The 20707-nt window shown below is 44.3% G+C and overlaps 1 protein-coding gene across 2 annotated transcripts; it reads right to left on the bottom strand.

Annotated features, from left to right (window-relative positions):
• Nucleotides 1–8852, bottom strand: RDH12 (retinol dehydrogenase 12). Of its 2 annotated transcripts, none has more exons than XM_061429223.1 (7): nucleotides 8621–8852; nucleotides 7047–7165; nucleotides 6407–6562; nucleotides 5649–5753; nucleotides 4708–4917; nucleotides 2014–2203; nucleotides 1–849 (listed from the first exon to the last, which is right to left on the bottom strand). In XM_061429223.1, exons 1-7 carry the CDS (start codon nucleotides 8662–8664, stop codon nucleotides 747–749), a joined length of 927 nt encoding a protein of 308 aa, XP_061285207.1. In that variant the 5' UTR covers nucleotides 8665–8852; the 3' UTR covers nucleotides 1–746. The 2 variants fall into 2 exon arrangements, with proteins under 2 accessions (XP_061285207.1, XP_061285205.1); XM_061429221.1 differs by having other exon boundaries at nucleotides 8597–8851.
• Nucleotides 8853–20707: the final 11855 nt, after the last annotated feature.

Genomic DNA, 20707 nt, shown 5'->3' with positions numbered 1-20707 from the left:
TAAGATGAATACACAGTCTTTATTTGCTCTAAAATTGAGGCAAAGGCAACTCTTTAGGAAAAGAAACCATCTACATGATTGAAAATGGGAAGGTCCAAACTTATACAACGTTATATGTCAATTATATCTCAATAGAGCTGAAAAAATTGTTTTTAATTAAAAAAAAAAAAAAAACTACTGGAAAGAGAGAACAGGCTGTTGTGCCTTTACACTGGAGCCTTTACACTATGGCTCCAGGATGCTCAGAGGAAGGAAATAAAGTCAGCCAAGGTTGAGCCAAGATCCTCCTGAGTTGGTCCAGACTCCAGACTAGCGTTACAAAGAGGAAAGAGATCAGTCAATAGTCTTTGAGCCTATAGATCCTAGAAAGATGTAACACTGATGTTCATCCCCTCAGCTGAGTGTGCTGACTGGCATTCCTGGTCTTGGTGAGGAAACTGAGCCAGTTTCCCAGGTTCTTCTGCCATTCTCATGCCCAGCCTGACATCTGCCCCATTCTCCTGGCCCAAGAGTCTCTGTAAGTCTTGGAGAAGAGTGCTCTGTAGGTGTGACCATCTTATGCCATGAGCCAGCCTCATGAGAGTGTTGGGTGTGCAAAGATTTCTAGAAGGGTTGGGAGTATCACAGCAGGTCAGGGTTCACTACAGCAGCCTGCCAGGACAAGCCTGCAGGGTAGGCTTTCTCCTCCGTCCCTGTTTCTCATGGTGTGGTCTCGGCCTGATACAACCATGCCTCTTCCACCAGGTCTACTCCTGCTGGATTCCCAGAAGCTCACAGCTGACATTCCACAGGCGCTCAGCCGTTTTATTGTTCCGGGCCCTGGGCGACACCCAGGTCTTCTTGCAGTCACTGGAGGGCAGAGAAAGAGAGTGAATATCCAGGTGTGAAAATGGACAGTCCGGAAAAGTTCATGTCCTCCTCCTTGGAATAGATTTCTTAACTGTATAAAATATATTAGATAAAAAGGAAACTAACTGTACTAAAACGCAATTTTAAAATATTTGGGGTTTTGTATTGACTTTTCAAAAATTTTAATTTTCTTGGTGTCGAGTTGATTTACAGTGTTGTGTTAGGCACAGGTGTGCGGCAAAGTGGTTCAGTTAGACATGTATATATCTTCATTCTTTCTTAGGTTCTTCTCTCATAAAGGTTATCACGGAGTACTGAGTAGCTTTCCCTGTGCCATATAATAGGTCCTTGTTGGTTATCTGTCTTATATACAGCATAAAATATTTTAACAACAAATGTATAGCAGAGGAACATGTTCATGTCACTTTGCAGTGGTTTCAGGGACCACTATTCAGAGGTCCACTATTTCAGAGACCTTCTATTTCAGAGACCACAGAATGTCACTTATGCTCACCAATCCTTTGAAATCTGGTGGTGATCAGACCCCAGGCTAGCTCATCTAGTAGACCACAAAATATCTATTCTTACATCCCATCAGTTAATGCCAATCTCGGCATCTTTGGGAGACAGAGTTCATGCTGGGAAGCAGTGGCTTTGCCCTGGAACTTTGTGCTATGTGCTATTTAAAAATTTATGAAGGAAGTCAGCCAAAAGCTTCAGCGAAAAGAAAAAGGCTCTGCAAAGCTTACCTGGAAATGTGGCCCACAGGCTTCAAACCGAGCCATGAAACCAACCCTTGTTGTTGTTGTTGAAACCAGTTCTTGCCAAGTTTCAAAGCTTTTGTTTAGTCACTAGGTCATGTCTGACTCTGTTGAGAACCCCATGGACTGTAGCCTGCCAGGCTCCATAGGATTTTTTTTTTTTTTTTCCATAGGATTTTCCAGACCAGAATACTGGAGTGGGTTGCCATTTCCTTCTCCAGGGAATCTTCCTGGCCTGGGGATTGAACCTACGTTTCCTGCATTGGCAGGCAGGTTCTTTCCCACTGAGCCACCAGGGAAGCCTATGTATCAAATCTAAGCTTCCTTTAAAAAGTAAAAGCACTTGCTTTACTGGCCCAGCCTGAATCCGGATTCCCCCGGCAGGCACACAGCTGCTACTCACCTGAAGTACTTGCCGCTCAGAGGCTCCAGGCCCTCAGCCAGCGCACAGTGCAGGCTGGTCTGGGCCCCCTCCCACGTCGTCTTGAGGAAGGGGGAAAAGAGCCGCCAAAGCAGGCACAGCAGGAAGGAGTGTCGGACCAACTTGGAGCGGACGATGCCTGGGTGCACTGCGTAGGTGGTGACTCCCGTGCCTAGGGCAAAGAGGGCACAGTTAGACCAGAGACACAGTCCCAGCCAGGAAAACAGCTCACCTCCTGCACCATCATGCACAAGCGACAAGAAGAGCCTCGAGAACCCCTGTGTTCCAAAGACACCACTTCTAGCCAGGTGGAGGTGGTGGTGGTGATTTAGCCGCTAAGTCGCCAGGTAGAAGCTCACAAGTAATTCATTGATGTTATCCAGAAAAATCTATAACTTTCTCAGCCTTCTATGTGCCAGATGGAATGCTTGGTTGAAGGTCCTATTTCAGTGTCATCTTTTCTTTTGAAGATTCTTTTATGTGGACTGATTTTAAAGTCTTTAATTTGTTACAATATTGATTCTGTTTTATATTTTGGTGTTTGGGCCATGAGGCCTATGAAATCTTACCTCCCAACCAGCAATCAGATCCATACCGCCTGCCCTGGGAGGTGAACTCCCTGGACCACCAGGGAAGTCCCTGTTTCAGTGTTATCTTAATCTTTGGCTTCAATGGTGTCTTTGGAATTTCTATTGGAGGGTCTCAGGGGTAACAATTCTGTTAGAAGGTAGGAAGCTAGGACCTTGTTGTAAACTGCATTTGCCAGGCAAGCACATTTGATGAAGTATATAGGTTGAGGGGTGTTGATGGATATGATGGGGGCTACTGACAGGCCCCTAAGACACCCCTGCTACGTCTACTGTCTTCAGTATTTATTACATCCAAGGGCTGTGCCAGATATTTTACATGTTATCTCATTTGACTCTCAAAGAGGTTCATGAGGTAAGCAATACTAAGAAGCCCACTTATAGCTAAGAAAATTGAGTTCTCATCAGACAGGTTAAGGAAATTGCCCAAGGTCCCACCTAGCAGGTTGCAGAGCTAAGGTCTGAACCCTGATGTAGAGCAAAGAGCATGGACTTCCAAGCGGCCCGGATTTGAATCCTGTCTCATTTAGGAATAATATATCCTGCTTGGGCAAGTTTCTTAAGATATCTGTGCTCATTTCTTTCTTTGTAGGGAGGGGAAAAATAATAGCATTTACCTCATAGGAATATTGTATTAAATGAGTAAAGACATCAATAGTACATGGCACATACAAACTCTCAATTATTGTTGTCATTATTAGTATTTTTTAACTTTTTATTTTATATCGGAGTATAGCTGATTAACAATGTTGTGATAGTTTCAGATGGACAGCAAAGGGACTCAGCCATACATATACATGTATCCATTCTCCCCCAAGCTCCCCTCCTACCCAGGCCACCATATGACATTGAACAGAGTTACCCGATTCTTCTACTTTCTGCATTCTGATAGTAAATACCATTTCCCCCAAACTCTGGCTTATTCACTAGAGCAAATGGTCCTCTAGATTCAAAGATATCAAAGTCAACAGCTCAACAAAAACTCCAGGGGAGCATAGAATCATAGGATTAAGAGTGGCCTCACCTCCCCTTACAGCTGAAGGGATGAAGTCAAGGGAGATTAAAGGGACATGTTTGCATATACACGTGGCTCTGCATATGGCAGAGCAAAAATTCAGACCCAAGTATCTGAAACCCTGACTCCAGGCAGCAAGTGGCCACTCTGTAGCTCAGCTCACCATGTGAACCTCAGCAGAAGGCCCAGTAAAGGAAGCAACCTGACTTAAATCACAGTCCCCACATTACAGTCCTTGTCCTTCACTTGTTGTATAATCTTGGGCTGGCCACTTCTCTGAATCTCAGTGTGGACCCATAAAACAGTAAAAATAATACTTATTCTGCCTGTTGCAAGAGGTTGTCATAAAAAAATCAGATGAGGGCTTCCCTGGTGGCTCAGTGGTAAAGAATTTGCCTGCTAATACAGGAAACATGAGTTCGATCCCTGATCCAGCAGCATCCTTTATGCTGTGAAGCAACTAGGCTTGTGCGCCACAACTATTGATCCTGTGCTCTAGAGCCCAGGAGCCGCAACTACGGAGCCCATGTGCCCCAACTACTGAAGCCTGCATGCGCTAGAACCCACGCTCTGCAACAAAAGAAGCCACTGCAATGAGAAGCCTGCACGCTGCAACTAGGGAGTAGCCCCTACTCTCCCAACTAGAGAAAAGCCCTCACAGCAATGAAGACCCAGCACAGTCAAAAATAAATAAAATTATTTTAAAAATCAGATGAGATTATAAATATGAAATACTGGGTTGACCAAAAAGTCTGTTCAGGTTTTTCTGTAAGATGTTATGGAAAAACCCAAATGAGCTTTTTGGCCAACCCAATAAGATGTAACAAAACACATAAGGTTTATAGGTTTTCCTGACCCCTGTTCAATTTTAACAGTCCTTCCCAAGGGCAAGGACTCTGTTTTATAACCTCCTTCGTTTTTCACTCTGTTTGTAACCTCATTCTCCTTAGTGCACAGAGCTGCCACAGAAATGTGCATGCTTGACATTCTGACTTCAGAAGTTTCTGCCAGCCTCGAAACTGGGCTGAGCCCTCGCCTTTGCCGTCTTAACTCTGGCCCTTTCTCTAGACTCACCTTTGAGCCTCTTGGCCAACTCGCGAGTGAAGAGCACATTGGCCAGCTTGCTGTGGCAATAAGCGAATCCCAAGTTGTAGTACTTGTCACCCTGGAGATCATGGAAGCGAATCTTGCCGAGATGGTGGGCCACTGACGACAGGTTCACCACCCGTGCAGGGGCGGACTCCTTCAGCCGCCCCAGGAGCAAGTGGGTGAGAAGGAAGTGACCTGTGAGGAGAGCCAGTGGGGGGGGAATGTAAGAGTGGACTGGCAGCCTGGGCTTGGGTGTGAGAGCTGGCGTATGACAGGACTTTAGCACTAGCTCACTCTCTTCTGGGTATGAACTCGTTGATACAATGAGCAACTTAGCACTAGTGGTCAGTCAGTCTGAGTTAGTGGAGTTCTCAAGGCAAGGGCCAGAGCTGGACTGTAGGTAAGGCAATACAGATGTAACCTGTGGTTATTTCTACCTTTGCCCTTGCCCCAGTGAGGGGCAACTGCGAGCTTTGGACATCTCCCCTCTAGCTATGATCACACAGCTGGGGCCATGGACTAAGGAAGGATGAAATATTCAGGGAAAATAACATGTGCTTATGATCAGAGAACATGCTCCATGACACCCTCATGAAAGCCATTGCCTTGAACTCTGAACCATAACCTCTCTCATACCTCAAGTCTCAAAGGTCTGCCTCCTCCATGGACCAACCCTTGGTTTACTTGTTACAGTAATTGACCCCCTGCAGCCAAAGATCCCTGCACCCCCACATCTGGCCCTGCCTGGCAAGTCTTCACTACCATGGTTCCCTTCAAGAATGACATTCTTCTTCCTGGTATCTCCTAATTTGGGGGATTTCTTAATGGTGTGAGTAAGAGGAGCTCACTTTTTTGTACTGGTTAGGAGAGAGATAATGAAGGAAAAACCAGTATGCCTTGCTTTTCAGTCACTCAAAGATACTCACCCAGGTGGTTGACTGCCAAGTGGGTTTCAAAACCATCAGCTGTTTTGGAATACGGGCACAGCATCACTCCTGCATTGTTGATCAGAATATGAAGCTGCTTTTCCTCTAAAGAGCACAGCCAAGGAGACCATGTGGTTAGCTGCCTGTCCCACTTCTGAGTGTTTGTTCCTTGCCTTTGGGCCTATCTCAGTGATATTCTGTAACCGCTGTCACTGGGTTTCTAATTTTGGTTGCTGTTGTCTTCTCGGACACCATTCATCCATTCATTCAGCAAATGTGTATTCAGTTACTGACTCGGGGCTGGGCTAGGCACTGGGCACACAGTGGTAAATAAGACAGACACGGTCCCTGTCCTTCATAGATTTCATAGTCCTTGATGGGAGATGGTCATTTTCCAAGATACAGAAGAGTATTAGCAGCAACACAACTTCCTCTAGTGCCTGTGGCCACAGAACGCTGATTCTCAGAATCAAAGAAGAGCGTGGCATCAGGGCCACACCATGATGCCAAGGTGCAAGCCCAGACAGGGAGCTGACACTTTCAACATCCCCACTTCTGGGGCAAGAGAATGATAAGGATCCTGCCCAACCTGTCCACCCGCTGTCCCTGTGCCAGTTCCCTGCCCTGCTAGTTCATGCGGCAGAACCTGTCCAGTGGGATCTGTGATGGTTCTGATTTACAGTTAGAGATGGTCCAGGGTGGAGCAGCCACTCCCACACCCAGCTTCCTGCCTTTCTAGCCACCTACTGGGGCCTCACCTGCCAGGAAGCCCTCAGCAAAGGCTCGGATGGATTTGGTATCAGATAGGTCCAGTTTCCGTACCAGCACCTGGGAGTTCTTTGTATCAGCTTGGATTTCACTGGCAGCAGACTCCCCCTTCAGTACATCTCGACAGGCAATGTATACTCGGGCTCCTAGGGCCGAAACAAACAGAGGACTACAAGTTCAGAGCCTGGGCTGAAGAAGAGTCTAGTAAGTGAGTTCAGGACTGGTGGGCAGAGCACTCCCCCTCACCATTCTTAAAACAATGAGTGGCTATATTGCCACTTCTGGATTCTCTTTGCTATCAGCTTCAGCCCAGGCTGGGAACCCTGATTTTCACAACCCTGGTTTTATATTTACCATAGCTAAGGACCTCCTTTTAGAATAACCAACCTGATCAATATTATACGCAGGCATCACTGTTTTCCTTACTTTATATAATAAGGAAGGGGCAGGCAGGAAGGAAGGTTTCAGGACATAGAGTAAGTTGGTGTCCCAGCTGGACTTGAACCCCAGGATCCTTGAGTTCCTGGCCACAACCTCAAAGCCCAGGAGGAAAGATAAGGGAATGTGAGCAGAGCTCCTAGCAAGAAAGGCAGAAGGTCCTGCCCTGTGGAGACGAAGGGAAAGACTTGCCTCTGCGAGCGAGCTCTCTGGCTGTCTCCTTGCCAATGCCTGTGTTGGCACCAGTGATCACCACCACCTTCCCAAAAAGCTGCACATCTGTTCTACAAACCCCGCCAGCAATGAACTTCCTATAGGCAAAGGAAACAAAACATTTACGCACCATCTCTTCTAACCCCAGAAGGAGATTCATAAAACCCACCTGCCCTCAAAGAGGGATTTCTTTGCATTGTTGTCAGGAGATCTAAAGCAGCTAATCTTCAGGGGACAGCATTGTCCCAGTGAGCAAGACAGTTTATCAGCTCAGGTGGGGAGGTCATGTGCCTGGAAGCTACAAATGATCATCAGAGCAAATAAAATCAATTCTCTTGAGCCAGAGCCAATGGAGACCTTCCTTGTTAGATAACAAAGATATCTTGCTCTTAATTCTAGAGGTTCTCAGAGGTCAGATTCCTCCTCTAACCTGCGCCACAAACATGAGAGGGGTGGGCATTCGTGCAATCAGTGGTCCTGAGCCCTCGGTCTCCAATAAGCATCAGTGGTGAGTAACTGATGAGCAGCACCTCCAGGGGTTCCATATGTAAACATGGCTCTTGGGTTGCCTTGCCAGTTTTAAGAGAGCCAGAATATTCTGCCATCTTATTAGAGATTTCATTCTAGCCGTCAGTGCACAGAGAGGAAAACCTCCCTTGCTCAGACCTCTGTGCGAAGAGCATTCTTTTACATAGAGTTGACCTGAGAAGTTCCCCAAAATAGGACAGGAAGGAACAGACCTGACATGACCTGAACATCATCCAGCTGCCAAGCACTAAGCCAGGCTCTTTCCAAGGAAATTTAATTCAGTCATTCTGTTATTATCCCCATATTACAATGGAGAAAGCTGAGGCTTGAAGAAGTTCACTTGCTAACAGTGGTAAAACTAGAATCTGAACCCAGGTTTCTCTGCCAGGACCTAGAGTAATACTTTGTCCTTGATATGTCCCTTTAACCTTCTTGGCCATCAGCAATTTAAAAATTCTCTAGTCAGAACACACATTTCTCTGACAACCCCAGAAATCTTACAGCAAAATAGCCATCCCCAAACATTACTTGTCAGTAGTTTCAAAGTGGGGCGAGTTTGTTTCCTTCCCAAGATGCCTGGTACTTAACAATGAGTCCCTTGGCATGGACCACCCATGGTAATGCAGCAAGCCCACCTTGACTGGGGATACTGAAGAAAGGGAGGTCTTCAGAGGAACCCAAGGGAGTAGAATGAAAGAGCAAGGGCTCCCCCATAAGATGGCTTTCAAGCTACTTACTAGAGTCATCCATGCAGCCTTTCACTAGCTTCAGAATTCAAACCCACCTCTCCTCTCCCAGCCCCAGGTGCTTCCTTCTCATCTTCCACCATGGTATTCATAACCACCTCCTTCCTTCGTGCTTTTTCTGCCTTGACTTTCTCTCCCTTGGCCTCCATCCCTTTCTCCTCCTTCAGCAGCTGAGAACTCATCTCCTTACAAGCTCCATGGCTCCCAACTCAGGGCTTTGTAAACTATTCAATGAATTACTGAATTAAGACAAACCTGATGGATGGAGCGATCACATACAGGAAAGAAAGGAAGGAGGTGAGCAGTCCCAAGACAACCAGCATCTTTTCAACTTCTTTAGTTGCTGCTGCTTCAGCAAGAGCAACTTCTACTCCAACTCTGGCTCAGGCTCCTCCTGGTCTGGCTCCAACTCTTGGCTGCTTCTTGCTGCTTCTCTCTCCTCCAGCTCCTCTCGATCCTGGGTGCTCAGCAACAGCCTGGCTCTGAGTGTAGCCCAGAATCCTATTTAAATCCGAGCACTGTCAGAGCACAGCCTGCTGGGAGATGTAGTCCTGGGGGAGGAGGACAGAGAAAAGAGCAGAGCCTCACATTAGCAAAGAGAATGAGGGCAGATGGAGAACAGCCCCCTAACTTTCCCATCCTCAATCATTTCTCTTATCTAGGAGGTGTATTCTCTCAACCACCCCCAGCTCCACACCTGCAAAATAGAATATTTTTAACTTTAGCAACAGACCCCATGATATTTGAAATACAGTGTGATTAAAATAGACAAGGAGAACGATGAGAGAATTCAGCAGAGTGGTTTCCCTTGATGGGGAAGGGGTAGAGATTGGGGCGGAGCATGTTAGGATCTTCTGGTGGGGGGTGCTGGGAGTGTTCTGTTCTTTGAGGTGGCTGCTGTTACACAGGTGTGCTCACTTGGTGAAAATTCACTGAGTCATGCACTTGATCTGTGCACTTGGTGGTTTTTTAAATTTTTTTATTTATTTTTTAGTGTACTTGAGTCTTCATTGTGGTGCATGGGCTTCTCATTGCTGTGGCTTCTCTTGTTGCAGAGCACAGGCTCTTGGGCATATGGGGCTTCAGTAGCTGTGGCTCATGAACTCAGCAGTTGTGGCCCATGGGCTTAGTTGCTCCACAGCGTGTGGGGTCCTCCTGGACAAGGGGTCAAACTGGTGTCCCCTACATTGCAAGGCAGATTCTTAGCCACTGGCCCCCCACCGAAGCCCTTGACTGTGTTTATGTTCTATTTCAGTGAAGTTAACCCACATGTACACATGCCAAAGCAAAGGGATAGTGTGCCAGCGCGTGGTCTCTAGAGTGAGCTTTCTGGTTCAAATCTCAGCTGACCTGTTTACCAGAGCAGTGACCTTGGGTAAGTTACTAAACCTCTCTGTTAATTCAGTTTCCTCACTTGTGTAATGGGCATGATAAAATATACACCTACCTTTTAAAGTATTTAAATAGAAAATTTGAGACAGAAACTAACACATTTAGTTGTGTGTAGGAGTTGGCTGTTGTCATTAGCTGTATTGATTTCTGTCTCCTTTGCTGTTTTACTTGCTTTATTCAAGGGGTTAGTGAAGAAAACCAAGAGGTAATGAATGCCGGGGAGGTTTCAGTGGAATGCTATTAAAGATGAGGGGAAACATAAAAAACAAACCTAGCAGAAACTCTCAGAGTCCTCTGGAGCTGCGTGAGGGGATGGGAGGGGAACGTGAAGGGTTCACAGCCTCTGCTTACTCAGCATTCCTCTCCTGGCCAGGACTCCAAGAGTTATGCCCCAGATCCGCTCCCTCCTGCACAGATATAGGAGGCCCCTAAAAGACATGAGTGATGAAAAAAGACTTCTGTGGCAGGCAGTTGCTCACTCCCTCACTCAACGATTCATCCATTTACTGAACATACACTCACTGAGCATTTCTCAGAGCCACTCCTGCCCCTCGAGAATCCCAAGAACCAATGAACAGAACAAGGAGTTGTCAGATCAGTCCCAAGGTGAATCCCTCCTGACTCCCAGGTTCCCTCTTCCATATATTCCCACTTCTACACTGGCTTCAGTTCACTGCAGCCATGACAGTTGCAAATAGTGCAAAGTCTCTGAAGCCCCTGAGGCGAACTTTCTATGTGCTTCTCAATGTCTGTCTCCTTGAGATGGATGTCTGCTGGGCCCACCTGGTCCTGTTGATTGGACAGAGTCCTTTTCTTCAATACCTGCTGATACTGGGTCTGCAACACCATAGATTTTATGTGAAAACAAGATCTATTGGTGTTTTATTTGAGTCCTCCTTACCCCCGTGTAATCGGAGCTAGGGTCAACTACTGAGACAGACACATTGCCATACCATGAGAGGGAAAGTACATCTAGGAACCTCAAATCTGAGTACCTTTGTACTAAAGTCTTATAGGCTCCCCATCACTACTGAATCAAATTAAAATGCCCTGCCCCTGTGGAGATGATATGCAATTTATCTTAAGTTTGTCTGGGAGGCAGAGAGCCCTAAAGTACAGTATATTGTGCTCTGGAGCAGCACAGATAAGATGTTAGAAGGAAGATAAGACATCTAGAATTATGAAAAGACACAAATAATTGGCTGAAAACATGTTAAATATTGCAATTCAAAGACCATCACCAGGTGATTTATTAGCTCTGCTGCTGCTGCTGCTGCTGCTGCTGAGTCGCTTCAGTCGTGTCCGACTCTGCGACCCCATAGACAGCAGCCCACCAGGCTCCCCCGTCTACGAAATGTTAAACTATGTTAAAACTATACCAACTTAAATGGTGTGGTGAAAGTGAAGTCGCTCAGTCGTATCCGACTCTTTGCGACTTTATGGATTATAGACTACCAGGCTCCTCTGTCCATGGAATTTTCCAGGCAAGAGTACTGGAATAAGTTACCATATCCTTTTCCAGGGGATCTTCCCGACCCAGGTCTCCCGGATTGCAGGCAGATACTTTACTATCTGAGCCACCAAGGAAGCCCTAAAAATGGTGTGGTACAAGCAGGTAAATGGTCAGACAAACCAGTAGAACCAAATGGAAAGCCAAGAAACAGATCCCAATACATATGGAAATATAGATATGATAAAACACCATTTCAAATTGGGGGTGGGGTGGGGCAGATGGAGTATCTAATAAAGTATAATACCTAGGTATACAGTTGGGAAAAATAATCTTGATCCTTATTTCATTCTTTACACAAAAATTCCAAATAGATCAAAGATATAAATGTGAAAAACAAAACCATTAAAGTATTAAGAAAAACCACTGAAAAAAATTTTTAACGATTTTAAAGTGATACAACCTAATAATAAGATAGGAAATACATGCATTGCAGATAAGCATTTATTTAGCATATCAAAAACTCTTTAAAATCACTAAGAAAAGAATAAAAACTCAATTAAAATAACAGTTTATAGAAAAATAATACAGGTGGTTCTTTAACCTCACTTATAATAAGAGAAAGGAGATTAAAATTGCACCGGGAGCCACTTTTCACCTATCAGTTTGGCAAAGATCAAAAAGATTATAATATGATCCACTGGTTGAGAGTATGAATAAATAATGATGAAATACTACTGAGAGTTAATTGTTACAGAGAGAAGTGTAGAAACATCCAGTTAATCAAAACTCTTACCTGTTGACCTAGACATCCCACGTTCTTGCTTTTGTAAGATTGTCATTGCAGCACTGACTGTGTTTAATAGTAAAAGTTTGAAAACCCTTCTAAATGTCCAGCTGTAACAAAGAACAATTTTTTTAACATAGGGACATGGAACAATCTTTGAGAACATAGGGTAAAAAGTCAAGGAGCAGAAGAGTGTTTATAATATGTTACCATTTGTTTAAAAAAGAATATATGGACATATTTATCTGATATACATAGACCATCTCAGAAAAGATAAGTAGTTAACAATGGTTGCTTCTAGGAGGACAGGGGACAGGAATAGAAGGCTTTTCACTGAATGTACCCTTTTTGCACCTTGTGAACTTATAAGCCATGGCTTATTAAAAATTAAAGTTTTGAGCAAAAAGACCCAGATCACTTTGAAACAAATTATTTGTTTATTGAAATTAAAAGACGCTTACTCCTTGGAAGAAAAGTTATGACCAACCTAGATAGCATATTGAAAAGCAGAGACATTACTTTGCCAACAAAGGTCCATCTAGTCAAGGCTATAGTTTTTCCTGTGGTCATGTATGGATGTGAGAGTTGGACTGTGAAGAAGGATGAGCGCCGAAGAATTGATGCTTTTGAACTGTGGTGTTGGAGAAGACTCTTGAGAGTCCCTTGGACTGCAAGGAGATCCAACCAGTCCATTCTGAAGGAGATTAGCCCTGGAATTTCTTTGGAAGGAATGATGCTAAAGCTGAAACTCCAGTACTTTGGCCACCTCATGCGATGAGTTGACTCATTGGAAAAGACTCTGATGCTGGGAGGGATTGGGGGCAGGAGGAGAAGGGGACAACAGAGGATGAGATGGCTGGATGGCATCACTGACTCAATGGACGTGAGTCTCAGTGAACTCCGGGAGTTGGTGATGGACAGGGAGGCCTGGAGTGCTGCGATTCATGGGGTTGCAAAGGGTCGGACACGACTGAGTGACTGAACTGAACTGAACCATTGCAATATCACAAAACAAGGCTATTTCTCAAAACTGTATGGAGATATTCTTAAACATGTGTTTCTGTATATGCAAAAACAACATTAAAAATTTTTTTTTATTGAAGGATAATTGCTTTACAATATTGTGCTGGTTTCTGCCATATGTCAACATGAATCAGCCACAGGTATACACACGCATTTTTCCTCTTGAACCTCCTTCCCAACTCCCACCCCATCCCACGCATCTAGGTTGTTACTAGATGGAGTGAGTTCCCTGTGTCACAACAGAAAATCCCCACTGGCTAGCTATTTTCCATATGGTGACATCTATGCTTCCCCGCTACTCCTCCAGTTTGTCCCACCCTCTCCCTCCTGCAGTCTGTTCCCTATGTCTGTGTCTCCATTGCTGTCCTGAAAATAGAGTCATCAATACCGTGTTTCTAGATTCCACACACATGCCTTAATATGCAATATTTGTTTTTCTCTTTCTGACTCACTCTCCACAATAGGCTCTAGGTTCATCCACCTCATTAGGACTGACTCAAATGTGCTCTTTTTTAAAGCTGAGTAATATTCCAGTGTATATATGTGCCACAATTTCTGTATCCATTCATCTGTCGATGGACATCTATGTTGCTTCCATGTCCTAGCTATTGTAAAAAGTGCTGCAACAAACACTGGGGTACATGCACCTCTTTCGATTATGGTTTTCTCATGGTATTTGCCCAGTAGTGGGATTATTAGATCATATGGTAGTTCTATTCCTAGTTTTTTAAGGAATCTCCCACTGTTCTCCACAGTGGTTGTAGCAGTTTACATTCCCTCCAACAGTGCAAGAGGGTTCGCTTTTCTCCGCATCCTCTCCAGCATTTATTGTTTGTAGATTTTTTAATGATGGCCATTCTGACTGATGTGAGGTGATATCTCATTGTAGTTTGATTTGCGTTTCTCTAATAATGAGTGATGTTGAGCACCTTTTCACATGTTTGTTGGCCATCCATATGTCTTCTTAGGAGAAATGTCTGTTTAGGTCGTCTGCCTTTTTTTTTGATTGGGTTGTTTGTTTTTCAGGTATTGAGCTACATGTGCTACTTATGTATTTTGGAGTTAATCCTTTGTCAGCTGTATCATTTGCAATTATTTTCTCCCATTCTGAGGCTTGTTTTTTAATATTGTTGTCTTTTATTATTTCCTTTGCTGTGCAAAAGCTTTTAAGCTTAAGCCCCATTTGTTTACTTTTGTTTTTATTTCCATTACTCTAGGAGGTGGGTCAAAGAGGATCTTGCTGTGATACATGTCAAAAAGTGTACTGCCTATATTTTCCTCTAAGAGTTTTATAGTTTCTGATCTTATATTTAAATCTTTAATCCATTTTGAGTTTATTTTTTTGTACGGTGTTAGAAAGTGTTCTGGTTTCATTCTTTTACACATAGCTGTCCAGTTTTCCCAGCACCACTTATTGAAGAGGCTGTCTTTTCTCCATTGTATATCCTTGCCTCCTTTGTAAAATAAATAAATAAAGTGCCCATAGGTGTATTGAAACCAACATCTTGACCTACTTCATCATTGGAATCGACACCAAAATCTGACACTTGCTTTTTAAGGACTTTAATCTTACATGTGATAGAAAGAGATGAAAACATCAGGGGAACCAGTGCAGGCACAGACCTAAAATTCAGCTATGAGGAAGCACTCATTATTTGCAACACCTCATCCTGACACCTGCTAAATCACAGATCAGAAGGTAACACCATCCTTGAAGAGTGTGCTATGGAGAGATCACACGAGAGGAAGCTGGAAGGCTGCTTTATGATTTGACTTTTGGTCGCAATTCATGTGAAGTCATACTGCACTGGCCACCTGGTTACCTGTACCTGCACCTGCCCTGGTTACTCTTGAAAGGGACTTCTTACAAATTAGAGCAGGAAGAAGAACTATAAACTTCTCCTTCTCGCTCTCTCTTCACCTAGTCTTAAAATCACAGATTCTGGACGCTTAGCAGAGAAGTAGAGTATCTCAAATCCAAACTTCCTACCACAAACTGCCCCCACCCCTCCAAAAGGGCTTATACAGCATGGCATAGATATTTCTATTTCTTCCATGAGGAACTTGCTGCCTCTTCCAATATCCCTACCCCCAAACTACCAAAATGGTTAGTTTTATCCAATAATAACGATTGTTCCTTTTTTCCAGTTTTCTTTTTTTTTTACTATGTGTGCTGCCAAAGCAAGCACTGATTGTTCCTTTTTCTTGATTTTAAAAGGTGAAAAACTTATTATCCTTCTTTAAAAAAGAAAAAAGTCTACTGCTAGTATGTAATACATATTGATTTTTCCATATGGGTTAGTCACCTACAGCAGGTACTACCGATTTTGGAGCCAAAAGATTCCTGTGCGGGATTGTCCTGTACTTTGGAAGAAGTACTTAGTACTTAGCAGCATCCCTGGCCTCTATACATACAAGCCAGTAGCACTACTTGCCCCTGTGACAACCACAACATCTCCAGTCTTTGCTATCTACTGAAGGGCAAAACTATCCCATTTGAGAGCTACTGCTCTCCAAGAGGTAGAGCCTTCAGGATAACAGAATGATACAACTTCAGTATGTGTGGTAATAAAAAGGGTTAGAGCACAGTAATGTTTTGCTTTGTATCCTAGGCCTTTCACTCAGCTGGAGTTTAGCCAGATTAACCTGTTTATCCATAGTCAGTTATTAGTACATTTCCAGCAGCTAGAGGCACTAGCTATCTCCTAACCCTTTCGCCTTCTCCCAGCTGAATTCTGCGGGCTTTATCACTAGCATTCTTTATTATGCTAGTGATAAAGAATTTCCTTGACAGACAATGCAGGGGATGCAAGAGACTCGGGTTCCATCCCTGGATTGGGAAGATCCTCTGAAATAGGAAATGGCAACCCACTCCAATATTCTTGCCTGGAAAATCCCATGGATAGAAGAGCTTGGTGGGCTACAGTCCACAGGGTCACAAAGAGTGGTACATGACTGAGCATGCACATATTCTATTCTATTAAGGCTTAATTCTGAATACCTCTGATGACTCTATTCGTCTACTAGGGCTGGGATCTGTGCACTCCTCATGAGGAAACTTTCCAGGGTGATGGGAATGTTCTATATCTTGAGACGGTTTGGATTACATGGATCTATGCATTTGTTGAAACTCAGTGAATAAACACTTAAGATTTGTGCATTTCACTATATGTAAATTTTGCATCAAAATAAAAAAACTGTAGACAAATATTAAGTTCTGGTTAATGACATGTATCTGAAGTTTTTAAAATTGTATTTATTTTTTTGGTGGCACTGGAGCTTTGTTGCTGCGTGCAGGTTTTCTCTAGTTGCAGCAACTGGGGGCTACTCTTCATTGCAGTGCACAGGCTTCTTACTGTGGTGGTTTCTTTTGTGGAACATGGGCTCGAGAGCACATGGGCTCAGTAGTTGTGGCACACGGGCTTAATTGCTCCGTGGAATGGGATCTTCCCAGATTAGGGATCCAACCCCTGTCCCCTGCATTGGCAGGCAGATTCCCATCCACTGTTGCTGCTGCTGCTGCTAAGTTGCTTCAGTCGTGTCCGACTCTGTGTGACCCCATAGACGGCAGCCCGCCAGGCTCCCCTGTCCCTGGGATTCTCCAGGCAAGAATACTGGAGTGGGTTGCCATTTCCTTCTCCAATGCATGAAAGTGAAAAGTGAAATTGAAGTCGCTCAGTCATGTCCGACTCTTAGCGACCCCATGGACTGTGGCCCACCAGGGTCCTCCATCCATGGAAGTTTCCAGGCAAGAGTACTGGAGTGGGTTGCCAGTGCCTTCTCCAGAGATCTGGCAGATAGTTGGAAATGCAGGTCTGGAGCTCAGAGAAGTCTGGGCAGGATAAATTATTTTATTGAGCATTACAGTTTGTTTGAAAGTAAAAAAGGAGAGTGAAAAAGTTGACTTAAAGCTCAACATTCAGAAAACTAAGATCATGGCATCTGGTCCCATCACTTCATGGCAAATAGATGGGGAAACAGTGGAAACAGTGGCTGACTTTATTTTTGGGGGGCTCCAAAATCACTGCAGATGGTGATTGCAGACATGAAATTAAAAGATGCTTATTCCTTGGAAGAAAAGTTATGACCAACCTAGACAGCATATTAAAAAGCAGAGATAGTACTTTGTCAACAAAGGTCCATCTAGTCAAGGCTATCATTTTTCCAGTAGACATGTATGGATGTGAGAGTTGGACTATAAAGAAAGCTGAGCACTGAAGAATTGATGCTTTAGAACTATTTTGTGGGAGAAGCCTCTTGAGAGTCCCTTGGACTGCAAAGAGATCCAACCAGTCCATCCTAAAGAAGATCAGTGGGTGTTCACTGGAAGGACTGATGCTGAAGCTGAAACTCCAATACTTTGGCCACCTGATGTGAAGAGCTGACTCATTTGAAAAGACCCTGATGCTGGGAAAGATTGAAGGCAGGAGGAGAAGGGGACGACAGAGGATGAGGTTGTTGGATGGCATCACCGACTCAATGGACATGAGTTTGGGTAAACTCTGGGAGTTGGTGATGGACAGGGAGGCCTGGCATGCTGTGGTTCATGGGTTCTCAAAGAGTCGGACATGACTGAGCGACTGAACTGAACTGAATAGTTTGTTTGGGGGGGACAGCAGCATAAATCCAATTATTCACTGGCTTGATTTCAGGATAAAGTTGTAACCCTGGCTTGGCACACAAGTCCTTCATGATTTGACGGTTGCCTGTGTCTCTAAGCTAATCTGCCATCCTTTACCCTTACCCTCCCCTTCTTTGATCTAGACTCCTTCATGCTCTTAGAACACTGTGCCCTCAGTCACCACGTGCCCTCAAACCCATGCCTGGTGTGCTTTGATCGCCCGTCAGCCCCATCTACTGGCCAGCTTGGTCCAACTGCCCTTCCTCCTGGCCTCTTGACTATGCCTTTCCTTCATTAGTTGGAGTTTGGTTTGCCTGCCCTAGTGGTGCTCCACTCCTGTACCCTCAAATGGCCTGTGCTATTTGTACAACAGCCCTTTATCGTGCTGCATCCTCACTGACATTTTCCTGGCTGTTGAAAGAACAAGCATACCACACTGCACACAGGGTTGCTGAGTGAACATTCTCAAACATAAACCTCCCTGAACCAAGCCCACAACCCTCTCCCCTCCACAATTCTCACTGGAATTCCCTTTTCATGAATAATAAACACCCTCACATCTTCAGCCTTTGTATCTCTGCTGTGCTTACTCGCTCAGTCATGTCCAGCTCTTTGTGACCCCATGTACTGTAGTCTGCCAGGTTCTTCTGCCCATGGGGATTCTCCAGGCAAGAATACTAGAGTAGGTTGCCATGCCCTCCTCCAGGGGATCTTCCCAACCCAGGGATTGAACCCAGGTTTCCCACTTTGCACAAGAATTCTTTACCAGCTGAGCCACCAGGGAAGCCCAACAATACTGAAGTGGGTAGCCTATCCCTTTTCCAGGGGAACTTCCCCACCCAGGAATCGAACCAGGGTCTACTGCATTGCAGGCAGATTCTTTACCAACTGAGCTACCAGGGAAGCCCTTGTATCTCTGATGTACCCCCATTTCCAGGCCTCAATTGAAAACTGGCTTTGTCCTGTGAACACCTCTTTGCCTGCAGTTTCTGAAGTGGAGGCTGTTGCTCCTCCCACTCTCCACATGCCTCAGCTCCCCCAGGGCCAGGGTATCACTGTCTTCTCCATACCCCACTTCCACTTTCAGACATTTCCTCCACCCTGACATGAAGTGCCTGCCCCATTTTTGGCTCATGAGACTCCTCCTCTCTGACCCTGTCCTGGATTCACTTCCCTCCGTGTCTCTTCTTTCACAGATGACTTTGGTGCCTGGTTCTCAGCCTTCTCATCCTAATACTACCATCATCCAGGTGACTTCATTATCTTCATAGATGAGCCAGTAACTCCCTGAACCCTCAGACCCTTGGCCTCCTCTTCACCAGAAACCCTCTCCTCTACCTCATTCCTGTCCCTTGGTCTGTTTGCACCTGGAACCATCCACCTCTGAAGTTCTACATTCAGGTTCCCCTTCTCGGCACCTCCTACTGAGGTCTCATGGCATGAATCCCAACAGATATTTAACCTCAGGAGGACCTCCGGATCACTATAAACGCCTGCTGTCATCACTTTCATTCTTATCCAACTGAGATTTCATATCTACCGCTTCAATCATACTCTTGCCAATATCCTCAGCCCCTGACACTCTAGTCTTTCTGTGCTTAGAGCCTGAAAACCCCAACTCTGGATGAACCCATGCTTTGGTCCTCTTCGTGCAGCTGCTAGAGAAAAATCACATCACGTTGCATGATGATGCCATTATAAGTGCATAGCCACCCATGTCACCCAAGACTTCCAAAGAAACTGTCAGTCAGTCTTTTTTTTATTTCCCTAATTGCCAGCAACCTCATCTCCACAAAGATTGTTTCACACCTTCACTATCCCTCTTAACTTCTTGTCTCGATTTCAGCATGTATCCTGACCTCTTAACACACACACACATACATAGGGACCATCAGAAGAAATAGTCCTCAATATTCTGCTACCAAGTCTAGAAGTCTATTTGAATTCACGCTCATTGTAGTTTCATTTCCTCCTAAAATGAATTTCTCCCTAGCCCACTGTCTCCTGCTTTCTCGGGGATCTTATTCTATCATTTACCTCCTATCTTCTCTTGCTCTTTCCTCTGTGCTCTTTAGGACCCTGTGCTCTCACTACTGAGGGCCCAGGTTTGATGGAGGAACTAATCTTACAAACCACGCAGGGTGGCCAAAAATATAACAAGTAAATAAAAATATTCCTACTATCCCACCTCCTCTTCCTTATACTAAATTCGTTCTCTTTCCCAGTTTGAAAAGTTGCCTACATTTTCTAACTTTCTGCTCACCCCACAGCCACCTCCAATCAGGCTCCCACCCCACCACTTCTCTGAAGCTGTTCTCCCCAAAGTCGCCAATGACTGACACAACGCTGAATCTGGTGGGCAAGTCTCAACTCTTATGCTGCCTGACTTCTCTGTAGTATAGCATACTTGATCACTACCTACTTCTATTGTTCACAGTTTTTATGAGGTATAATTTATATGCACATGTTAAAAGTATATAGTTTGATGAGTTTGGGCATAAACATATGCTTATCACACAGTCTATCACCACCATCAAGACAATGAACACATCCATCACCTCCTGAAGTTTCCTTATTCCCCTTGGTAAAACCTTCCATCCCTCTCCTCTTCCTCCCCTCTGCCCCCATTTCCAGGAAGCCACTGGTCTGCTTTCTGTCATCACAATCTATAATCTACAGTTTTGCTTTTTCTAGGATTTTATATAAATGGAATCATTTGGTCTGGCTTCTTTTACTCAACATAGTTACTTAGAGATTCATTCAGGCTGTTGAGTGCATTGAGAAATCTATTCTTTATTATTGTTGAGTAATATTCACTGTGTGGATATATTACAATGTATTTATCTGTTCACCTGTTGATGGACATTTGGATTGTTTCCTATTTTTTTATTGTAACACAGAAAGGTTCTGTGATCATTCACATGCAAGTCTTTGTAGGAATAAACTTCCATTTATCTTGGGAGATAACCTAAGAACTATATGATAGATGTAGGTTTAACTTCCATTTAACTTTTTGAGAAATTAAAAAACTGTTTTCCAAGTAGTTGTACCATTTTGCATTTTCAAAAGGTGTGTATGAGGATTCTAGTTGCT

Source organism: Bos javanicus, chromosome 10, assembly GCF_032452875.1.
Source record: "Bos javanicus breed banteng chromosome 10, ARS-OSU_banteng_1.0, whole genome shotgun sequence".
Classification (NCBI taxonomy): Eukaryota; Metazoa; Chordata; class Mammalia; order Artiodactyla; family Bovidae; genus Bos; species Bos javanicus.
The sequence above is the reverse complement of the archived record's forward strand: the minus strand, read 5'-3'. Positions and strand labels throughout refer to the sequence as shown.

Coding starts and splice junctions, on each gene's coding strand:
- RDH12 (XM_061429221.1), bottom strand. CDS start 8,664: ATGCTGGTTGTCTTGGGACTGCTCACCTCCTTCCTTTCTTTCCTGTAT. Junction 2,204..4,707: donor GTTGGCCAAGAGGCTCAAAG/GTGAGTCTAGAG, acceptor TCTTTGCCCTAG/GCACGGGAGTCACCACCTAC. Junction 850..2,013: donor CTGAGCGGCAAGTACTTCAG/GTGAGTAGCAGC, acceptor TCTGCCCTCCAG/TGACTGCAAGAAGACCTGGG.